Raw genomic sequence first — 24471 nt, 5'->3', positions numbered from 1 at the left:
CTGTAAGTATGTATGTATGTAATGGTTGTCTACACTCTCAGTATGCACAGTGGTCCAGGTAAGGGAAAATAGGTGATACATCTACCCTAAACCAGGCCTACGTAACTGGACATGAATAGCCAGTTAGGCAAGATGAATTTCACCAATGTGACTACAGAACTGGGCTGGTGCCAATGGGAGAGCAGTGCTGGTGAGGCTGAAGCTGAGACACACTTTTGTTCAAAGATAAGAGCTAGATCTTCCAAGTGGAAAACGGTAGCAGAAACCACGTTATTGTGTTTCTCAAAGAAAAATTGAAGCTCTGCATCTTTGGCATAGATGTTGGCTAACTAGAGGAAATGAGCAGGCTGTCTGGCAAAGAATGGTGAAAGGTGATGGGCAGCTGCACGAACACAGCATCACTTGTGATAATGGGGCAAAATGCCAATCCTGGCTGTAAGAAATCTCTATCACTAGATTGACTTTGTATTCACTTACTTTGATGTATTTTGTGGTATGGATCATGGTACCTCTTGGTACTCCTGCAGGCATTTTCTTTGACAGTGATGAGCTCTCAGACCAAACAAAGTTTTTATTTTGACAGAAAAGAAACTACTGATGTGATTCTGCTGTGTAAGAAAAACACTTTCCTTTAATTGTGACTGAGGAAGGAAACAGTTGTTTAGCAAACAAAGAGTATCTTTCTACTCTTTTTTTTGGGGGGGGGTGGAATGAATGTATGTACTCCTGGACTGAGTTCCAAGTGTAGGGTAATCTTTTCTAGGGGATGCAGGCTCTATCTTTTATAGGGGAAGCACCAGGGTGTATGTTAAATGCTCACTCTGATGATGCATGACAAATAGATTTAGTTTTCAGAGGTATTTTTACCAGCCCCAGGAATAAGCATTGCTAATATTTAGGAAGACAGAGAGGTGATTAGCAGCCATTAAATGCCACTGTGGGCAAGGAAATTATCTTAAGATTTCTTTGAAAACATTTATGGAGTGTTGCTGGAAGGCTCCTTCAGTGCACTGCTGATTACTGCTGTGCTAAAGGTTGCAGCTGGCATATGCCTTATCATCTGCTGTTTGCTTGTTTGCGTTCTAGATGCATAAAAATTTTTAAGGTAGGGAAGATTAGCCTGAAAATGCTGTATCATGCATTGTGTTATCAATGGATGGAGAAGACAGCCAGCTCAAAGCTTTCATACCTAAGATTAAGCATCTTAACAGGGACATGTGGCTGAAGTAGATTTGGGACAGGTCATACTTGATGTAGGCACCTCAAGTGTAGCATGTTTCATGGTTACTGCTTTGGGAGAACTGGGTCTGCACTGAATTTCTCCTGTGACCACTCAAGGAGTTATAGCGAAGGCAAGATCATCTGTCTCTTGTCTGCTGGTACAAATAGTTTTCCCAGCCAATTTGCTCTTGAAAATATCTACCTAATGCTGTGTGAGAATGCAGTGATTCACTAGGATAAAGAATGGTGAACAATATCATGTCTTGTATCCAAAGATCCTAGAAAACTATGACAACTCATTTGGGATTTGGAAGTTTGTATGTACTCTACTTGTTTATTATTGCAAGGTCTGAAGAATGGAGCTTGCAAGCTTCAGATTGTACTTGAGTTTCAAATCTCTGCATCTGTTTTTTCTTCAACTCTTTCAGCAGTTCAAGAAGCCATGTATGATACTGAAATAATGCAGCATCTGTGCCCTCATGGTATCCTGACTAATGAAAATACCATGAAAGAAATACATCCCAAATGAGCTTAGCCTCATAAATGGCTCCTTGAGACATTTAGAAACACTGTAAAACCCAAAGTACAAACAATAGAATCACTATTTTTAAGCACTGGCAGTGCAGGATATTTGGGTTTATTTGAGTTCCTGTGGAATCATTTTCTTTGCCCAAGGAACCTGTTTGCAAACCAGTAAAAGTGTTCTAAAAAGAGATGAAACAAACCTGGTACTGGCATCGTGAGACAAGCTAAGGGTAGAAACAAGCAAGTATAAGAAGGTTGTGTTGGATAAAAATCAGGAGAACCTCTGAATTGCTGACTCTGCCATTTCTATTAGCAATCCTACTAAAACAATTGGGAAGGTCTAAGCAGTTATTTGATCTGGTTCCCTGAAACCAGATACATTCAGTTTATGATGATCTGCTCTTTTACCTCAAACTTTGGTGTATTCTTTGGTGGAACTGAAAACCACATTCTTAGTTTTCTTTCGGCATATGCTACTTTCCAGCTTTTGGGGTCCTAGAAGCATATTAAAGTGCCCTGGGTATATGCCTGCATTCTTGGAGGAGAGCAGAAATTCTACAGATCACACCTTTTTTTTCTTTATTATTCTCAGGAACGTTTCTGTGGGCCAAGAATTTTCTGACAAAACGACCAGGAACACGTTAGGAATATGTCATCAGCCACTTCCATTCAAGGTTTATCGCTCTCAAACCCGGACTCTATAAGAACGATGATAGAACTTCTCTATTTCCTTCAGTTACCAATGCCAAAGCATCAACAGAGAGGTATTATTTCTCATTTTCCATGATTTCCAGGGAGGTTGAAGGGGCGCTGTATTATTTAGCTTTAATCTACCTGCCTGGTCTACCACACCCTGAGCAAGATATGGCGTGGGATAATATCTGCTATTTAAAAACATAGCTGTGAACTGAGTGGTATGAAGTGGTACACTCTGAAACTGTTGTCAGTCATCAGTGTGAGAAAGCACTTCTTGGGGTGTACATCGAACCCCGTCTCAACTTCACTATGCTCCTGGATGGGGTGGTGTGTGTTATATTGTACTCAACTCAGTTTTTAGATGTGAATACAGACACTGCTTGCCGCAGAGCTGAGAGTCCACCCATATTGTAAAGAAGACATAGATTTGTGATTTAGATTTAGTGATTTGGAATGGCCTTACTGTGCGATTTGACTGGCTCATTTAAGTGTTTAATTTCAGGGGACTTTGAAAGGAATCGAGCACTCAAGAAAAGAAAGCCAACCAGACAAAAGTATTTTTAGAGGTAATGTTTACCTTCAGAATGCAGCAATAAAAGTTAAAAAAAAAAAAAAAAAAAAAAAGCCACGAAAAAAATCTAAAATCATGAGTTGTGAATGTACAAAACAAAGTCATAATAAAAAGAAAATTGCTTTACAAGGTTGCAAAAAGAACTTAAACAGTAAACAGGTATGAAAGCATGGAAAATCTAAAATAAGTTTTTTTTTTTTTTTTTGTATATATCGAATAATAAATAACAATTCTGAAAATAAAGGAAAGCAACAACCATTCTTTCTCACCTGGAGCATCTTTCTTTGAATCTTTCTTTGGAGAAACAGCACTGATAATAGCTGTGGGGTTTGATGCAACAATTTTCAATAGCATCAAGTAGTTCTAGGAAACGTACTCTGCTAAATTCCTCCCCCACCAATAACAGTGTCAGCCATTTGAATTTTTTAATTTATTGTCTAAGAAAAAACCCATCCAACCCACCCATCAATGTCAATATGTGTACTTATACATATTTGTGTGTTTATGATGCCCTTCCTGGCAACTCTGTACTGAAATTAAATGCAGAAGATAATACCAAGTGTTTGTTTGCCAACGACCAGATTGATCTCTTCTTGAACTGATTCTATCTATCTTTTCTTGTCAATTAGTTCAGAGAAGCCTAATGTAGCCCCTCCCATGCCCCAAATCATACTGCTGGGGAAGGAACTGCCCAAGATGCCCATGGATGGATGTTTCCCTTGTGCTTCTGGCAGTGTCAAGGCTCTGGGTTGTGGTGCAGCAGCAAGTCTGCTGGGTTGTTCAGGTGAGGGCTGTTGTTGAGGCAGACTGCATTTGTCCTGTCTGTACAAGAACACCAAGACAAAGACCCTGAGAAGTCTTTAGGGTGAAGATGATTCCCTGTGTATAATGTAGATAAACCAAGGAGAATTTTTTTTTATTGCAGACTGTCTTTTTCTTTTTTATATAGTTCTCTCTTGCTCTTCAGGATCTCCTATTTATTTAGCCTGGAGTTACCAAAGGTGACAAAGACCACTCCTGTCTCCTGGAAAATGCCATTGTGGATGTTTTCACTTGGGCTCTTCAGGTAACTTGGAAACACGGGTGATGCAGATACTTCATACTGGGGATGCAAGGCCACACCACACGTGGAGGATGTTTGTGTCTCAGATTGCTTGGTGACTGTGGTAGATGAAGTGATGATTTTATTTCCAAACTGGTCCATTTCCTCATACTGCTCTGTGACAGTCCGGGTGGCTCCATAGAGCTTGGACCCATCGGGCCCTGTCTTCAGCTCCAAGATGCTTTTCTGCCTCCGTGGGTTCTGTGGGCTGGGGGTGCTCAGGGAGCAATAGCCTGGAAAGCCTCCTTTCACCCCACACTGGCAGCTCCCTTTGGAGGCATCTGGAGGACACTTCTCTTTCTCATTGACCTGATTGTTGGTGTTAGCAGGGGTGTGCTGTTTCACTGAGCTCTCCCCAGCATTTGTTTGGGTGGGCTCCGGTCTCTTCTCAAAGGGAGACGAGTCGTGCCCAGGTGATCCAGCTGATGGATGGTTAGTGGAGTTAGAACTCTCCTGAGCTAAAGCATCCTTCTTTCCTGGAGTGTCCGGACGATCTGGGGAAGGGATGTCTCGTGGAGAATGTGCTGTCCTGGGTGATTCTGCTGGTTTCCTGGCAGCAGACTCAATGGTGATGTAGGAAGGTGAGGAGGGAGAACTGACACGAGGATGAACTTGACGGGGGACCTCCAGCTCTGACTTGGTTACCTCAGCCTTTTCTGCCACCTTTGCACTTTCTGCAGATGCTGCCTCCCCTGTCTCCACCATGGTTTCCTCCTGCCTGGCTTTGCTTGAGACAATACTGATTTTGCGGATATTGCTGCTGCTTGTAGAGCTCTGGGTGCTCCCCAGAGATTCTTTGAACAGACCAGAGAGCCCAGCGATGTCTGACTCAGACTTGAGACTAGAGACAGAATAAAGAGCTTTCTTGATAGCCTCCTCAATGTCTAAGAGTCGGGCAAGTGTCTGCTCCTTCAGGTGGATAATCTCAGCACTTGCTCGCTCCAGGTCCCCAAAAACCATCTCTACTGAGGAGACACTGTCAGTGTCATCCTTGGCCTGTGCCTCAGCCCCATCTTGTTGTTTGGCCTGGAGGGCCTTCTGACGAACCACCCAATCAGGGATCTTCTCAAAAAGGCTCCTCAGCGATTTCACATCCACTTTGCTTGTTTCCTCTTCAAACTCCTTCACCCTAGTCAAGATCTCTTGCAGCTCCTCTTGTCTCCTGAGATTTTCAAAGATCTCCATAGCCTCCTTGACATTGCCTTTCATTATCTCCTCTTTGTGTACCGACAGCCTCTTCCGACGTTCATCTTCTGTTTCTCTCTTGGATTTTTCTCTCATAATAACTGCTGGCTTCTCCTGAGCAGGTGCCTCTGCCTCCACATCAGGACATTTTGGTTGCTCACTATTTCCCTGTTGCTCCTCCTTGGAAGCGTTCTTTGGCTGCTGATGGAAGGACACTGAATGACTTGTTTGTTTCCTTTCATTCACTTGCTGCATGACTCTCTGACTTTCCCATGATGAATAAGCATTATACACACATTCCCTTTCCACCTTGGTTGAGGCATTTTTTGCAATGTCATCTCCTCTCTTTGGAGGAGTGACATGGTCCACAGAGGAGGTGCTTGGCTCAGTCTGTCCTGGCATTTTAGGTGTCTGTGCTCTACCAGGACAGGCTGGATATGATACTGAAGAGAATCTCTCCTCTTGCTGGCACATCTCAGAATGCCTCTGAACTACTTCATGGGAGCAGCTTATTGGAGCTGCTGCTTTCCCATTCAACATTCCTTGCTTGGCTTCAGAACCAACCTCTCTATTTTTCACTGGCTTTGAAGGCTTAGCTGTGTCCAGTTCAAACTTGCCTTGTCTTCCTTTGCTTGCCTTGTACCTTTCCTCTGCCATCTGAAGAGGGGTTTTGATAGGATATTTAGGCAGCTTTCTCTCAGGGCCCTGAACTGTGATAGATTTGTCCACGGATGACTCCAAAGTGCAGCATTTTTCTTGACTCTCCCTGTGGTCTGATTGTTCACATACTTCTGTGCAACTGAACTTCAGCTCTGCAGGGGGAGGCTTTGGCTTGCTGATCTCCCTCAAGCCTGGAGGTTTTGGAGGCACGGGTGGAGGGATAGATTTGGTTGATCTGTTTGTGCTGTTATTTGTAGAAGCAGAATATGCCTCATGTAAGAGGTGCTCGGGTTTTGGTGGGGGGACAGGTTTTTTTCTCAGTGGGGCAGTAATTTCTGGTTTTGGAGGAATCTTAGGCTTCTCTGCAGAATTCTGGTCGCTGGGTTTGCAGGACAGAGAAGGGAGGGAAGGAAGAGGGGTCTGGAGTGGTGAAAAACATCCTGGGGCTTCATCTTTGCTGGTTAATAATGGAAGGGCACCTTCTCTTGTTGCTTTGGTTGAAGGTGGATAATGTTCTGCTTTCATCACAGCAACTGGGGGAGGAGGAGGAAAGTCATTATCAGCTTGTGACCCTGAAGCCACTACAGCTGTCTGGTTATTATTGACTTGAGTCTCACTTTTCTTTTTACACACAGAATAGGACTGCCCTGCATTTCTGTATATCATAGCAGCTTTAAAATCCCCTTTGGAGACATTAACGTTAGACTTTTCCAGTGACTGAAGTGTGGCTTTTAAATTACCACGGACAACGTCCTCCTTTTCTACCAGGCGCTGTTCTGTGGCGGCACTTTGCAGTGCTCTGATAGCTGTCTGTACATCCCCTCTGACAACAACATCTCTTTCTTCTTGCACTGATTGCTCTTTGTAATCAGACTCAACGAAAGGGTTTAAATAGGTTTTCACAGGTGTGGCAGTATAAAGGCCATCCTTAATGCTAACATCTCTACTAGGCACAACTTGGTTTTCCTGGCTCAATAGTTGTCCTCCCTGTACTTCCTCTGAAGCACTGACCTTTTTATGTGATGCTATACTCTTCTGAGACACACTTGTGTGGGTCTGGGATGCCTCCTGGACTCTAGTGGTGGTGGTCCTGATGGCTGTGCTGGTGTTCTCCCGCATGGTAGATGCAGACTCTTGTTGATGTACGGTTGACTGAAGGGTCTTTGTCTCCTGCTTACTAGCTACCTGCTGTCTGCAGGCCGTGTGGACTTCCTCCCTGTTCCTTTGTAGCTTGCTTTGAACGTGGTGTTGAATGTTTCTCGCTTCTGCTGTTGCTAGCCTCAGGCTTTGCATTGCAGCCTGAAGATCATTCCCAAGGGCCTTCTCTTCTGACTGCTTCTGGCTGGCTTGCTCGGTCACCAAACTCCGCTGTTCTCCAACCACTTCACTCCTCTCAGCTGTCACTTTGGTCTGGGCTATGCCTTGCATCGTGGCTTTGTGTTCCTTCAGACGTGCAGAGGTGGACTCTTCTTTCTCTGTATTCTTGCTGACATCTGCAACCCTTTGAATTGACTTTGTAGTTACTTTAAGGCCCCCTGACATGATTTCTTCCTTTTCCATCCCCGTGGGCAGGTTCTGGGGCTTCCCAAGACTTTGCACAGTGGTGCCTGTCACACCCACTGCACGCACAACCTCTCTCTCTAATGAACCCTCCTTGCCTGTGCTTTCACATGCAAATACCTTTTTTGCTCCCTCCAGAGCCCCTGTCTTTGCCTCTGCCATTACTTTCTCTACTTGTTCTTTGTTTGCTAACACATGTGTATTGGTCCCCTGCAAAACCCTCAGGGCACTTTCAGCTGTCCCTTGCTCTGCTTGGGCAGAGATGAGGGACTGTATCTCTGACTCCTGCTGAAGGTTCTTCAGATAGTCCAGATCTCCCTTCTCAATGCAGCTCGCAAAAAGCTGGACGTTCCCCTTCTCGTTGTCCTCACGCTTAACAGTTACTGTAGCCTTCTGCTCCTGAGAAGAAGCCATCAGGTTCCCTATCGTTGACTTTACATCCCCCTTGACAACTTTTTGCTGGACAGAATGGAACAGGAGGGAGTAGAGGGTCATCTTCACTGATTCTGACTTTGTCTCTTGTATGACCATCCCCTTTTTGATGGAAGCATCTTGACTAAGGAGGCCCTGGAGAGCCTTAGCTACATTTCCACTCAAGTCCTCTTTGCCTTTAATAGCTTCACTCTGGTCCAGAAGCTGCAATGAGCTTACTTTGATCTTGCCTTCTCTGTCCTCCTCCACCAGCACACTCTGTGGTTCCATGTTGGTTCTGTGCAGGAGCTGCAGCATGATCCCTTGTAAATGGCCTCTCACAATCTCTTCTTTCAGGATTTCTGGAGCACCTGGGCTACTAAGCTGGTACTTCACCATCTTTACACTCTCCATATCATTGGCTTCAATGAGGATCCCATCGTGCTGAATAGCCTGGCAAGTACAGAGTGTCTCCAAAGTCTCCCTCATAGTTCTTTCTTTCAGTTCTGTTTCCCTGCTGCATTCAGAAGCACTGAATTTATCCAAGGGCGTGCTCTCAAAGAGCCATGTTGTGCTTTTCACATCTGCACGAGGGATTGGTTCTTGGGTCTCAGTACTGACTGTCACCTCTGGGTCCTTAAGAGTGTCCATGGGCTGGGTTTCAAACAACCAGGTGCAGCGTTTGACATCTCCTTTCTGGCTGTCCTCTCTCTGCACTGTATTGATAGATGAGCTTCTGTCTGCATCCCCATAAAGGGAGTCCACAGGCTGGTTTTCAAAAAGCCAGGTAGATGTCCTCACATCACCCCGCTGAACATCACTGACACTGACCATCCTTACATACTTCTTCTGGCCCACTTGCTGGGACTCAAAGAGCTGCTTGTTGGTCTGAACATCTCCCTTCTGCACATCATCTACTGTTCTGGGCACAGAAATCTTTCCTCCAGGGAAAGAGTCAAGAGGCTCTGTTTCAAACCTCCACCGGGCAGCCTGGACATCTCCTTTCTTGATGTCCTCTTGGGTGACAGCCCTAATCACAAACACTTCTTCTTCCTTTTTGATCTGATCCAGGGGCTTAGTTTCAAACAACCACCGTGCACCTTTCACATCGCCTTTCATGATTTCTTCTTTCTGCACTGAAGTGACCTCATGATACCCCCCCTCTTTGTCCTGGATAGCATATAAGGGTTGGCTTTCAAAGAGCATTGTGCAGGACTTGACGTTTGCTTTGCTCATGGTATCTTTCTGGATCTTATGGAGCTCCGTCTCATCTACTTTGTCATGGATTTGGTCAAGGGAGTAGGTCTCAAATATGAACCTTTTGCCTCCAACATCTCCACCCTTAATATCCTTCTCTGGAGGGATTTCCTGGATGCCTTCAGAGCTGTCCTTCAGGGTGTCCATGGGGTAATTCTCAAAGAGCCAAGTGAATTTGTGCACTGATCCAGCTTCAATCGTCCCATCGTCCTTGATGACCGCTGTTGGTTTTGTTGTTGTATCTAAGGGCTTAGCCTCGAAGAATTCCTTCACTCTGGACACTTCCCCAGACTGTATCTCCACACGGCTAGAGTATCGCAGGGTTTTCTTTTGGTCAGCTTCACTGAAAGCACTGCTGCCCAAAGGTTCAGTCTCAAATAGATGCCGGACAGTTTTGACATCAACTCCCTGTAATTCATCCTGACTGTATGCTTTACTGACTCTCAAATACTGCTCCTCTTGACCTTTCAGGGAGTCCAGGGGTTGAGTCTCAAACATCCACGTGTATGATTTCACATCAGCTTGGGGCACACTGACATCCTCTTCTTGCTTCTTTTCAGCCTTCTCATACAGGGTGTGCATGGGCTGGGTCTCAAAAAGCCACCTACATGTCTTCACATCCCCCCGCTGGGAGATTTCCCGCTTCACTGAGGGGTATTCCTCACCTTGCGTGGCTTTGTGATGAATGACATCCATAGGTTGAGTTTCAAAGAGCCACTTGGCTGTTCTGACATCACCAGCCACCACCTCCTGTTTTGTGATCCCCCGTATTATATCCACTTTCTTGGTGCTTTCATCAAACTGGTCCAGTGGCCTGGTTTCAAACATCCATTTGTACTTCTTGACGTCACCACTAATGACTTGTTCTCTGCTTACAGATGTGACTTCGTGAAAATTGCCAAAGCTATCCTTGATGGCATAGAGGGGCGTAGTTTCAAATAGGATTTGATTAGCTTTGACATTGCCAGGTGGAATCTTCTCTTCTTCCTTGGTGACGGGCTCAGCATCAACCTCCTTGATGCTATCTAGGGGGAGAGTCTCAAATAGGGTCTTGAAAGATTTCACATCCCCTTTAACCACTTCTTCTGTGCTGGCAGCTGAAACTTCTTCCTCGAATGCCTTAGAGATACTGCCAAGGGGACAGGTCTCAAACACGTGTTTTCGTTGTTTCACATCTCCCTTCTCCTCTGCTGAAAGCTCTACTTTTTTCAAATGACCCACCTCAAAATTGTCTTTCAGGGTTTCCATCGGTTGAGTTTCGAATAGCCAGAGTGTAGATTTCACATCACCTCCAATGACTTGTTCTTTGGCTGCAACACTCTCTGAAGCTTCTCCTTTCAAAGAATCAAGGGCCTGGGTCTCAAAGAGTAATCGCTGTTTACTGACATCTGCCCCTGTAACAAAATCTGTTGAAGCTTTGAAATCCTGTTCTTCAACAGTTATCTCTCTGATGGCATCCAGAGGCTGAGTTTCAAATATCCACCTTGCTCCACTGACATCTGGCCTTGCTATTTCTTCCAATGAGATCCCACGGATTATTTGTACTTTAGAAGTGTCCTTGTTGATGGTATCCAATGGCTGAGTCTCAAACAGCCAGCGGGCTGTTCTGACTGCATTGCTCTGAATTTCTTCTCGGCAAACAGACTTGATTTCATGGATGTTTCCCGTTTTGTCCCTAATTGCACAGAGGGGCTCTGTTTGGAAGAGCCTGATAGTCTTCTTGACATCACCTTTTAGCTCCTGGATTTCTGACTTGAGCTGCAGGATGCTCTTCTCCTCCACGGAGCAGCAGCGTCCTATAGCATCCAAGGACTGGGCTTCAAAGAGTTCTTTGGCACCTTTCACATCACCTCCCTGGACCGGCTCCTTGAGAACTGCCTCTTGCACTTCAGTTTCATCTGAGTACAGTTTGTTTAATGAGTCCAAAGGCTGGGTTTCAAAGAGCCACCGGGCAGTATGCACATCCCCTCTGGCAAGGTCTGTCTCTGATAACTTTGCTGCTGTTGACAGATAGTCCCCGTTGACTGACTGGTTTTCAAACCTCAGAGATGTACTTTTCACATCCCCACCAGGAATTATCTCGTCTTCCATCATCTTCTTTGTGCCTTGATGGTCCCCAATAGAGTCAAGTGCCCAGTTCTCAAAGATCCAGCGCATGGACTGAACCTCTCCGGGAAGAACTTTATCCAGGTTCACAGATCCCTGTGCATTGGGATCTTCAGTATTAAGCATTTCTGCCAGGTCCTCAGTCACAGCTTCTTCCAAGTTCTTCCTGAGCTCAGGATGCATGTGTCTGTAGAGCCTCTTTAGCTCGTTTACTTGTCGCTGCTGGTAGAACTTGGAGAAAGCTTGCTTAGGAGGAGGCACAGGGAGTGGGTTGGGATCCTGGCTCCCCGGAGCGATGACTTGGACTGAGCCAGGGATGGGAGGGGGAGGTAAGTCATCTTCCATTTTCTTGATGGCAACTTTAGATGATTTCTGTGTCTCTGCCATCTTTAGGGAAACAGTTTTGAAGGTCAGAATCATCTCTTAACATCCCAGCCCATTGGCTGTTAGTAGTGTGAATGCCAAAAGAAAAGACAGCCCAACAAGGGAACTCCATGCACCTACTGAGCTCCATACCTTTAGTTCAGTAGCACACAGCACTCCAAAGCATCATATCACTGCACACACTCCAGACTTGGTGTTAGCTCTGGTTCCACAGCAACGTGCTCTAAAGCAAGGCCTCTTATCCAGGCATGTGCGGTGGTTAGTCTACAGTCTCAGGTGTCAATCCAGCTACAGCGTAACAGGGAGGCCTGATTTGGACTGTCAGCAAGAGAGACAGACCACAAGAATGACATAAAGAAGGCTTATCATCAAGTAGCAAGATAAGAGTTAATTTCTGCCTCCTAATTCCAAGTGTGGGGCAGTGAGGGAACTTGAAAAGAGTTGCAAACAAAGGTTATACTCCAGGAGAAAGTCAATGAGGTATTTATGAGGAGACCTTGAGAGTAAAAACGGTGAGAGAGAACCAAATAAAAGTGTGAGAGTGAGCTGGTGAGGACATCCCATTTTTGGGTAGGCAGCTAGCATGATGGGTTTTTGGTACTGCCATGGGCTGCCCATGGAACAGGACTGTGGACTTTGGAAAGGATGTTTGATTCCCCGTTGGACTCACACATGTACCCCACATCATCACTTGCATAGGAGTAGGTGTACAGTTCCACAGTGAGAGATTTAAAATAAAACTTTTTTTAATTTCAGACTTGTAGAGGAGTGAGGCTAACTCCTGTGCCCTCAAACCCGCTCACATTTAGGCCGTTCTGTAAAAATGAGCAATTCACTTGCTACAGAGCCAGAAGCCAGTATATCACTGCTACATCACATCACAGTGCAATGGCTTTTAGCTCACATTCTTACGAGCCTTCCTTCTGGGGGTGATTCTTTGTGAGTTCTGGCCCCTGTGCCTATGAACTGTCCCAATTTACATTTAGACTCACTCAAACTGAATTCAGCTGGATTTCTCAGCAACGTAGGTACAGCAGAAAAGAGAAGGTGCAGTCATGACAGTTGTTCTGACTGCCATTGAGCCTCACTTTCAGCATTTTTCTCCTTATCTTGGGAATTTTGAGCACAGAACAGCCGAACTGAGTACCTGTGGACTGCACTGGATTGGCGTTTTTCCAAAGGGAAGGTATTTGAAGCCTATAATCATTATCTAAAAAGAACCATAATCCTGGTGGCTTTCCTTTCAGTAAACAGATCTGCTGATCCTTGGCATGCCTTTGGAGTTACGTCTGTAGAGTTATGCCTGGAATATTATTAGTTGTTGCTCAAAGCAATGGCGCGCAATGTTATTTTGCTCTGTTAACACACAGATTGTTCTCGCTAAAAATAAGTGCTGAACATTAGTAAAAAAAGAAAAGAAAAAAAAAACAACAACCGAAAACAAACAAACAAACAAAAAGACCCCAAATCAAACAAACCCAAACAAACCAGAACACCAAAACCAGCAGCAAATGTAAAACGCAAATTAACTGTACAAGCCAATGTACTTTGAATCATCAAAGGTGCTTTTTTTGCTGTTTTTTTTTTTTTTTTCTTTTTTTAATCTATAATCTTCTAAACATGGGGAAGGGCTGAGCAGCTGGTAGCTATATTCAGTGTGGAAGCACTCCTCACTGCCTGGCGTGGGTATGTCAATTGCACTCCACCACTATCCGCAAATATTTGGTTAGATAAGGGTGCTTATCTCTAACATTTCTTACCTTGCTTGTTTTCTGGCTGTTGAGAGATTGAGTGGAGCTGTCCTTCACAGTTCTCTGGAAAAGATAGGGAGAAATGACATCAAACTGCATAGGCAGACACATACGACAACTGGATATTTATATGTGTGTGCCTACTACAGAGAACTGGAAACCAATGGCATTTTGTTTTTGTGGGTTTTTTTGGTTCGTTGACAGCTCTCAGCTGGGAAAAATCAATCTTACCCCAGGTTGAACAGACATTTTTCCAAAAGCCTCAGTCAACAAAAGAAACCCAAACACATTTGTTCAGAGTCAGGGGCAAAAAACCAAAACAAGCACTGATTTCTCCAAAGCTTGATTTGCCTTATAGTTCTGTTGGTACGCCAAGATTTTTAAGACAAAACCAATTTACATTGCAATGGCATTACAAATCAAAATTCATTGAAAAATTTTTTTTGAAATTATTACTGGAAGGTTGGACTAGAAGACCTCCGGAGGTCCCTCCCAACCCCTACGGATTCTCTGGTTGTGTGTGATTCTGTGATTATTTTTCTCAGACTTTTCTTTCTCTTTCCTGAACACTTCACGGCAATGCAGATTTCTTAGAAAATTTTAATTAGTGCAGATTCTGGTGAAGAAATATTTCTTATCACCCTGTATGGCCCATCACATCTTGCTGCTGGACAGGACGCGTGGTTCTTGCGCAAACCCGGTCCAATATGAGTGCAGGTCATGGAACAGCCTTTAAAAGAAGTCTGAACCTGCTTCATTGCAGCTGTAATTCCCCACTGATGGTCTATACTTAATTATTTTCAGAGGGGAGTGCTTCAGTCTGGGCTCTTCCAGTTCAGAGCTCTTATACTTGTTGAAGAGACTACAATTCCAGTCAAGGACCCTGCAGATGGCTGGGAGTGGAAAGGAGTTATGAATGAACCTGCACAAGTCCAGGAGAGAAAATGGATCTCCTATCACCCCTGAATGACCAACAGAGCCAGGCAGGAGAGAAAAATATAGCTTAGTGCCTCATAACACGTACAGCATGAATTATCCTATGATCCTGTTATTAGGCAGGTCATTGCATCCCCTGCTGATGTTTCCTTTTTCTACTATATAAAGTGAATCTGGGATCCACTTATGTATGTTAGAATGGGTATAAAAGAGGGATGTACATGTTGCTGCGTGCTGAATATTTCCTAATGGATGTAATTGTGCTTATACATGCAGATATTAGATATCTTATTCATGAATACACTGTAAGCAGGAGCTATTGGATATAACGTGTGTATGTGCAACATGAATATCACGTGCATATCAGCAATGCAATTAATATCAGGATGATAATGTGGTATTTTTATATGGTACATTAATATGACATTTAGATGGCATATTCCATGTTATAGTCATTCTTGGAAAAGAAATGCTGTGTTCCTGCAGCACTGTGAACCCAGGCGTGTATTCCCTCACCCTCCCACAGCCTCTGGAAGGGATGGGACACTGTTTGGATGCCGTGGTTCTTACCGGTGATGTGGTGCTGCCTTGAGAAGCAGCAGCAGCAGCTGCCTGGGAGAGATAATGAGCTGACAGCTCCTTCACAGACAGAGAAGAGGACCTCCCTTGTCGGTGGTGAAGTAAGCGCCTAGTGCTGTCTGATATGTCTAAAAATGACCGCGTCCTCTCATCTGAAACAGAGACAGGTAGGCATAGTGAGCTGTGTGAAGCACTGGTGATGGCATGGTGAGAGGCAGGACATTTCTAAGTGGGTCCTGCTTTCTGCACACCCCTTCTTTCTGGAGTCCCCAGCAAGGTGACTGTCCCTCTCCCCGAATTTAACATCATACTGTTTTTGGTTTAGGGAGAAAATGTGGACATCTGCACTCCTCTCATGACTGAAATGGTTGGTGAGACTTGAGAGCAACCCAGCAGGCACACACCTGGTGCTACTGTCCTACCGTGGAGCTCCCCTGGCACACATCCTGCACCCATCCCTGCATCCCCAGCCAAGGCCATCACCAAGACAGAAGTGATGTGAAGGATGTGAAGAAACTACAGGTGTTAAACTTGAATCAACTTCTACTTCTTTTCTCCTTGACCACTTCACTCTCCCAGCAGCATGCCTTGCAGGCAGCTGTACCCATTCATCTTCACCCCTTCTCCTTTCAGGAAACCAAGAGATGATGAGATTACAAGATTTGCCCATGGCCGTAGCATGGAACGAGCTCTTATTTTAGAGTGGTGATGATCTGAGCTAGCCCCCATAGAGCCCCACTAGAGCCCAGCATGACATTCCTGACATATCCAAGATATCTGGCATTCCCCCTACTTTTGTTCAGATGCCTGCCATGGAGATGACTCCAGCTGGGGATGTCTCTATCTGGTTCATGGAGGAATTGACTATTTTGAGAAGAGGTGATCTATCAGGCAGACAACCTGAGAGGTATGCAAGGGGGACCACTTGCTGCTGTGCTCACACACACTTGGATGATACTCAGCCCAAGCTCACCCAGTGCACTCCCTCCCATGGCCTTTATCCCCTAAACAGCAGGAATTTCCCCCCTGTACGTATATGCTGCACCTCAGTCCTCTGGGTTAGTAGGGGCTGCCATTTCTCTGTTACTACTGCAAAAACACCAGAAGGTTCTCCCTTTATTTGCAGGCTTGCACTGATGCGTTTGGATTTAGTGTGGTATTTGCAATGCTTTCTGTTTGAACAATGGGCTCTCTCTCCACAAATCCAACTTTTGCACAGCCAGGGAAAGGCTGATGTACTTGTTAATATGTGCACATTGAAAACACTGTAGCAATTCTGGCATTCTTTGCCCTCAAATCTCAGTCCCTAAAATCATGAGATTTTGTAAATAACCGACTTAAGGACTCCTTTCTTTGTTTTCTGGGTTTTGAATTCAGATTTTCCAGCTTTTCTCTGAAATACTGAAGGACATTTGCTTTGCCTTCATTTTGAGGTCACAACACGTAACATCGTGCACTAACAGGATCCTGGGAGCTGGTGCTTCAAAAGAGACACTAATTCCTATGGGTCAGACACATCAGTCCTTAGCACTGAACAAACACTGAGATAAGAGCAGAAGGACTCCACTGAGATGCTCAGACACCTGCAGGTGTCTCTTCTGTCCTTGCTTCCAGCTGCTCCTGCAGATGCCAAGGCATTTTGATGCAAAGCTGAGGCTGGATCCATGTGGAAGCAGCTGGAAGCAGTGCAGATGTTGGTGCTCAGTTCTGCCAAAAGGGCACGGCGGCACAAGGAGAGGAAACAGAAGAGATTTCCTTAATATATTTTTTTTCTTTCTAACTAAGTCACAGTGTCAATATGGGACTTCTTTCCCTGATTTCTACTGTCGGTGGGTCAGACTGTGAATCAAAATGAATTATTCAGCTATAGCCAGTGGAGACAGTGGCACAGCTGGTCCCAGTCTGGTACATCTTCAGATAGGCAGCGAGGCTGCAAAATGAATTAGTCTCTGATTATGTCAGTTCTTCTTCACTCTGGTCAAGAATTTAACTGGGTCTCTGACTTTTCAAGATGTTGAGCACTCTGGAAAAGGGGAGGAGAGGCATTACTGTGACACCCACTTTTAGAGGAGCTGGTGCTGATACCTCTAACACTTGCCTTTCTACCTGCTGTAGAAGACTTCCCCCTTCACTAGGAGATTTGAGGCACACATTTCCCTCTGTGAAAAACAAAAATGAAGCAATAGCAAGCAAAGGTACCCGGGATTTCATGGTCTTTCCTTGCCATGGCCATTCCCTATGAGAATAGCACTGAAACGTGTGCTGGATTAGAGATTAGAATCATAGAATCATTTGAGTTGGAAGGCACCTTTGAGCTGCAACTCCCTTGCAATTAACAGGGATGCCTACAGCTAGATCAGGGTGTTCAGAGCCTCATCCAAACTGACCTTGAGTGTCCCCAGGGATGGGGCAGTTAGCTGCCATGAATAGGTCTTTGAAAAATCATGCCAGAGAATCTGTTTTCTCCTACAGTTCTGAATTTCCTACCGAAGAGGTAAAAGGGATCCAATCCACTGGGAAATCAGAAGCTTTCTTCCTTGCAAGGTGATGAGGTTTGGTGAAACTTCTCAGTAAGAGCAATGGGACGAGCTGCAAGAGACAGCCTTCCTAGCTTCAAAGCAGAAAGAAAACCAAGCATAGTTTTGCAGCCTCACTGCAAAACTAGGGAAATGAGCATAAGCCCTCAGCAAAGCCATGGTCAAAGTGAAAAAGCTCCTAAAGGCTCCCTGTAAGAGCTGGGAGCTCTTCACAGCAAGGCTGGGACCCTATATTTAACCACTTTAGTGCTGAAAACTTTGCAAAAGCTTCTCCATATCCTAGATCTGGGCTGGTAATGTTCTGCAAGCTGGTCTGTGATGGTTATGGTGACTGATGTTATTTGTGTTGGCCCATGGGAGGGAGGAGGGGGGATGCTGCACAAAGCACAGCAATGTGCCCTCCAGCCAAGAGCAGGTGATGGAGCTGGATGCAGCTCTCTGACTACACAATGGAAAACTGCTTCAGATCTGCTTCTTCCTTCATCCTTTGGCTCAGATGGATGAAAAGCCACAGGACTTCTGTTTTAATGATGGATATAATTAGCTGCGCCGCTTCAGAAGGCTCTGCCCGATGAAACAGGCTGCTGCCACCCTCCAAAGTACTAATTATAGATAGCAGAGGAAGAACAACACTTAATCTCACTAACAAGAGAGCCAGGCTGTTGTCTCAAGAGTTTCCCAGCAAAGGATGCTAAAGGGTGTTGTGAAAACAGGGTAAGGGTGACACTGTCTGAATTGTTGTGTGGGAGACTGAGAGCATGGAGACCCAGTATGAGAACCGTGTTGGGCTCCATGTTTCTGTTCTGTTGGACAAAAGGGCTCTGTTGGCACCTTGAGTATTCCCTCCAGTCCATCAGCTGTGCCCAAGGGTGAGCAGGGAGGGATGGAGGTGGTTTCTGGGGAGAAAAAGAGCTCCCCGCAGCTAAAGGTGTGGAGGAAGAGCCTGACCCTCCTGGCAACAGACTGGTTTTCAGAGATATTCAGCCCCGCAATGGGGAAAAACCATTCCTCATCTCCACTTTTTCTCCCTGACCTTCCTAGACGCAAGAGGAAGAAAGGGAAAGGAAAGAGAATGGGGGAAAAGATTCACAAATTAATCCAAATATTCAATCACTTCCTCTTTGGCTATTACCCATAAGTCACCAACAGCTCTGTCTCCTGAAGAAGATAATACTGCACCTCTCTTTGTTTCAAAATGTCTCTGTTAAATCTGACAGCCAACTCCCAGCAAATGGAAAACAAACTCCTAACAAAGTGCTTCATCCCTCCTTCCCCTGAGAAAACCCCATCTGTCTGTTAACACAGCAGCTCTGCTCACTCTGCTTTTCGTTTGAATTGCTTTATCCTATAGAAAAAAGCATGCTACCCACCTGTTGGTGTCTGCCACAGCTGGCACTCTCCGTAGCCTGGCTCCCACCTCCAACCCCAGTGAGCTACTGAGTGCCTGAGTCACCTATTAAAAAAGGAAGCTGCAAACTCAGCACTGATCCCCTGGGCTGCCTGGCCAACCACATGTCATCGGCTTTGCTCCCAAAATCAGCCGTCCTGAGCAAACACAGCTGCTAAGCAAAGCCCTTTGTGTAGGCGGGTGCACCCCATGCAGGCCCACTCCTGACATCCCATGGGGTTGTGTAATGGGACCTGAGCTCAGCTCGGCTTGCAGGGAGCTTGCAGGAGCTGGAGGCAGAGGGAAAGGCTGGTGGTACAAGTTGTGACACAGTCCTGGCTCCTTGTTTGCTTGCCCATCCTCGTTGCTCCTCTGCCAACTAGCTTTGTGTTAGTTATGCTCTACGGACTTGGCATGCTGTATGCCATGGGACATGATACGGTCTGCATGCCCCTGCCATGCCTCTACCTGGTCACCATGAGATGCAGTGCAGCCCATGGTGCAGGACCCAAAATCCAACTCTTAGAGGTTAGTGGCAGCGAAGAGACCCATGTCCCAGAGCTTCTGAGAGCTGTGAAAGCAGGGCAGGAAAACAATGGTTCCTCGCACTGTAGTAGGGATTCCATTTTCCAGGAGAATGGAGGTGAACCAACATGGAAATGCTCTTGGGTTTGCGGCACTCTGAGTTGACTGCAAATTTGGGACAGTCTTCCTCGTTCCCTGGGATGGACTGTCTGCTGGTTATGACATTTGCTGCTAAGGACCCCTCAGCTGGATGGCCATTACCAAGAGGTCCTCTGTGTGCTGGATGTGCTCATATTGGTGAGACCTCAGCAGCTCCCTATCCTCTCCAGGATCTGGAAGCCCATTCCTGCAGGAGAGAACCCCATTCCTAAGCACCTCTATCCCTACATGTGGGAACTGCAAGTGCCAAATCACACCCACCACACTCTCTTCCCATCTTTGCCTCTCAGAGAATCTATTCTGTGACAAAAGAACCTCTTAAATCCCGGTGAGGTAATTTGCACAGCTGGATGAGCACCCATAAAAGCTGTCTGAGAAACCAGTGCTGCTGCTTAATCCAGGAGCCCAGCAGCCCATTGGTGGTGCTCAGTCAGCAGAGATGGGTTTATATCTCTGCACCCAGCCCGTGAATTCGTGGCCCTGGTCCTGGGAATGCTGAGCTGGAGAAGATGCACACCAAAGGGAGCAGAGTGGCCTTCCTGCCCCAACTTGAGGCTGTCAATGGGTGAGTAGCTTCAGGTGCTGTGGGGATGTTGGGATGCCAAGGGTTAGGGGAAGGAAGGGCACTTATTGCCATTTCTCATTGGATTTATAACGTGCTATGAGGCTTTAGTAGGTGCCAAAATGCCATGTGTGTCTTTTTCTGAAAGAAAGGTGAAAAATCATGAGACAGAGCTGCAGTGGGCAGCATTAATGGGATTTTAGGCAGCCTCCAGAAAAAACGAGGACTGGTGATGCTCTGAAGCATTCTGTTTACCCTCATGGGTGCTCCCGGCTCCCAGATCACGCTTTGCTCTGTTTGCAAACCACAGTGTTTTCTCTCATTTTCAGTTCTACAAAGGACGGCGAGGATTCCAAATTCAAGCCTTTTTGTTTTACTATGAATTGGCTCATTATGTGAAAGAGCAGTAATTGTAAATGTTTTTTTTTGTTAAAGTCATCTGATTTTTGGTTGTTTTCGTCCAGGTCACCTGTTTATATTATAACTGCGTGTGCTAGCAATTGACTTTTAGAAGTGAAATTTTCCCTTGCTCACCAGAGGTAAGAACATCACTGATCTTATTTAGATAACTAACAAAAATTGTATGAATTCATAACACTTTTTTTCCTGATTCCAAACTTCCACAGGTTGACTTTTTCCTTTAAAATAAGTGGGTACAGCATATAGTGAAACAGATCCCTGATTTGGAGGTGGGGGGCATGTCCGGCATAGTTAATAAATACAATGACTAATGCACAAAGAATCATAGAATGGCCTGGGTTGAAAAGGACCACAATGCTCATCCAGTTCCAACCCCCTGCTATGTGCAGGGTCACCAACCAGCAGACCAGGCTGCCCAGAGCCACATCCAGCCTGGCCTTGAATGCCTGCAGGGATGGGGCATCCACAGCCTCCTTGGGCAACCTGTTCCAGTGCATCACCACCCTCTGGGTGAAAAACTTCCTCCTGATATCTAACCTAAACCTCCCCTGTCTCAGTTCAAAACCATTCCCCCTTGTCCTATCACTATCCACCCTCACAAACAGCTGTTCCCCCTCCTGTTTATACACTCCCTTCAAGTATTGGAAGGCCACAGTGAGGTCTCCCTGGAGCCTTCTCTTCTCTAAGCTAAACAAACCCATCAAAAACTATAATCCATTCTTTCTTTTAACTAGAGCAGATGTAACTAAAGAATAGCTTTGCTGAAGAGAAAATAAGATTCAAAAGAGTATTTCTTACTTTAGGAATAATTTACTAAGTTATAACCAAACAATGCATATGGTACATGTGTATAAATCTGTGATTGCATGTGGGAGGTGGGAAGAAAAAACAACTACTGCATCAAAGGTCCCTGATTTTAGACACTTCTAAGACATTTGTGGCTCTTCTATGTCAGCTGGACTTCCCTTTTCAAGAAGCACTTCACAACCCTCAGGTAATCTAAACAGCTCCCAGGAAAATTTAGCTTCAGGCAGAGCTGAGTGTCTGCCAGAGGCAGCTCGAGGCTATTTCTGGCCCTTGCAAAAAATCCAGGAATGTACAGGACACTATTCCTGGCACTGAAAGACTCCAAGAAGCTTCGCCCAGAGACAGCTGCGGGTTGTATTGCTGCCTGGGGACACGGCCTTGCCCAGTGGGCCAGCTGCTGGGAGCTCGTTGTTCCTTGCCTTAAACCTCACCCCGCTCAGCTCCCCCACTCTTTTGGGGTGTTTGGTCAGGTATTGGCATGGGCTGCCCAGGGAGGTGGCAGAATCACCGTCACTGTAGGTGTTCAAGAATAGAGTAGGTGTGACATGGGTCTAGAGTGGTCACAGGCACGGGGTGATGGATGGATGAGATGATCTTAGTGGTCTTTTCCAGCCTTAATGATTCTATTATTCTATGGGTTGACGGTTGGACTCAATGTTTTTAGCAATCTTTCCTAACCTTAATGATTCTAAGATGCTATGGGTTGATGGTTGGACAATTTAATCTTAGAGATCTTTTCCAACCTTAATGGTTCTAAGATTCTATGAGGTGGTGATAACCACCACCACTTGCTATAAAAGAAGAGCTTCTTCTGTTCCCCTCTTAGTGTTCACCCATCCTATCCACACCAGGACTACTTCCAGCCCTAACCCCTCTGCCATGCTTTACATCCCATGAAGCACATCTCTTTCCCTGCAGACTTCCATGCAGGATGACAACGTGCGACAGTGGCTTCCTCCCCAACAAGCATCCCCTATGGAAAGCAAAGCAGAGCTACCCACCAAAATAACCCACGCCTGGGGAGAGGGCTTCTTGGCATGCCGCAAATTCCAGCCCTTTTAAGGGAAGCCCTTTCCAGCCACTACAAAGCGATACCTTGGGAATGTCTGCCATAAGCATCACTGCCCACACCTCCCTTCTGGGACTGGGGCTGTGGCATGCATCCATAAGTGTTTTTTTGGCCATGCCATGGAGTTGATGTGGGAGCATTGCAGGGATGCTGTGCAGCATGAGCCTATCTCTGCATTCTATTCTTGTCGTGGAGTTTCTGAGCTGCTGTCAACTCTTCATCACTGACAGCCAAGAAATCTGAATACAGTTTTGGAAGAAACTGTCACGGCAAAAAAAAAATAAGAGAAATAATAAAAAAAAATCTCCACCAGTATCCTCCAAAGAGAATATCCTAACTCACTTCTTGATATTGAGCTTCCCTAGCATTTCCATTTGCTTCTGAATGAGGCAAGCTGCCAGTGAAAGTAGGGGGAGGAGAGGCTTGGCTTCAAAAGAGTAAAAGATCAGGTTGTAGGGTACTGAATACAAAGCTTCCTGCTGCTGTGTTTGGACCCAGACCTGGGGTTTTTGCTGGTGGTAAAGAAGGATTTCCAATCTCCCCAGCAGTAGAGTTGGGGCATCTTTGTCTGATTTACCCCAGAAAAGAGGCTTGTGTATCCTGTAAAATACTGCATCTATTCAAAGACTGAACACAGCCTTCATGGAAATTTCTACATTTTTCCACCCATGCTGGATTCCTTTATTGCCATGAGTGGGATTACCTAGTTCTTTGCCTGGACAAGAATACAGGTTCTCATATTTTGTCTCTTCCCATCAAGTGATGTCTGTATCCAAGACACAACCCTATCTCTCTTACTCCAACCCTTTTTTTCTTTCTAGTAAAGTCCTGAAGCTACTTTGAATATTTTCCAGTGAAGAATTTGGGTGAAAACTGAAGAGTTGGAAGGAAGTAGAGGAAGCTATGGAATTTCTGTTCTGGCAGCGATCAGCAGAAAGTGTACCCCAGAAGGAAATACTAACCATAGCCAAAAGCACGTGTACAACAACACCGCATTTAACTCAAGCTGTGGGGATCAGGCCCTTCACACAATGACTGAGCACTGAAACATGGATGTGAAGTCTTTTCCTTCCGGCTACCACACAGACATTCAATGGCTGAATAGCTCTAGCAAACGAATTACCAACTATGAGACTTGGGGGTAGACACACAAGTTCTATCTTACGAAGAAGTGCAGGAGTCATTTTCCATGCCTGAGAGCAAATAAGCATGGTATGGCTGTATTTATGCTCTTAATCCATCAGACCCCCTCCTGAAGCCCTTTGTTTGGCCCAGGGTCACAAACACATTCCTCAATGCTCCCTGGAGCTGAGAGCAGAAGAGAGAGGGAGAGAAATTTCCTCCTGAACAAATCCTTCTCTACCTCCTGTTCCCCAGGGATGTAAGCTGAAGTGAAGCTCATTTTCCTCTGAGGTCCACATTTGCTGTCTACTCTATTGCAACTAGTAATGAACACGATTCTGACCTGGAATATGTTCTAACCAACCCTACAGTGCCTAACGGGTTGATCAGAATCCTGTATGTATCCTCTCTTGTGCTGATGGAGTCCCAGTACCTCACAGCATTTTGGGGGCAGGCTGTAGACGCTGAGAGTGGAGAGTAGCAAGTAGACGCATGAGTTTAAGCCTCAAAACTAGGAACTTCCATGTTTAGGGAAAAGGGAAAAGCATGTACAACACTCTGCTTCCATATCAAAGATACCCAAGCACCCAAGACAGCAATGCAGAACCAAAATGAAGCCACCGTTAGTGGTGCAGATGGTGGGATTTACCGAGCTGTGGGCCAACAAAATCTGCTGCCCTCCCCCCACAGCACAAGGTCCTGAGCATCATCATTTGCCCTACATTTTCATCATCAACCCAAGCTTTGTATTCATGCAACACCTCACCCTTCTCAAATCGACCCCAGAATTACTTACAGGAAGGTCCCAGTAGCTGTTTCAAGCTGCAGACAGTCCCAGTGGAAAACCTCTGTGAAACTCACTGCCAGGCAACTCTTACAGAATCCCAGAGGAGCCCTGCTCCAGTCCCCACACCTCGGTCCTATTCACTGCCTCCCAGT

The 24471-nt window shown here is 45.5% G+C and overlaps 1 protein-coding gene across 1 annotated transcript; it reads right to left on the bottom strand.

Moving 5' to 3' along the window:
- Positions 1-3474: 3474 nt before the first annotated feature.
- XIRP1 (xin actin binding repeat containing 1) lies at positions 3475-24471 on the bottom strand. The gene is made up of 4 exons (XM_031607833.2): positions 24329-24471; positions 14936-15096; positions 13439-13492; positions 3475-11681 (listed from the first exon to the last, which is right to left on the bottom strand). The coding sequence occupies exon 4, from the start codon at positions 11679-11681 to the stop codon at positions 3987-3989; it is 7695 nt and encodes a 2564-aa protein (XP_031463693.2). The 5' UTR covers positions 13439-13492; positions 14936-15096; positions 24329-24471; the 3' UTR covers positions 3475-3986.

The sequence above is a fragment of the Phasianus colchicus genome, chromosome 6, assembly GCF_987193195.1.
Source record: "Phasianus colchicus chromosome 6, bPhaCol1.hap1.1, whole genome shotgun sequence".
NCBI classification, from domain to species: Eukaryota; Metazoa; Chordata; class Aves; order Galliformes; family Phasianidae; genus Phasianus; species Phasianus colchicus.
This window is presented reverse-complemented; position numbering and strand designations above follow the sequence as displayed.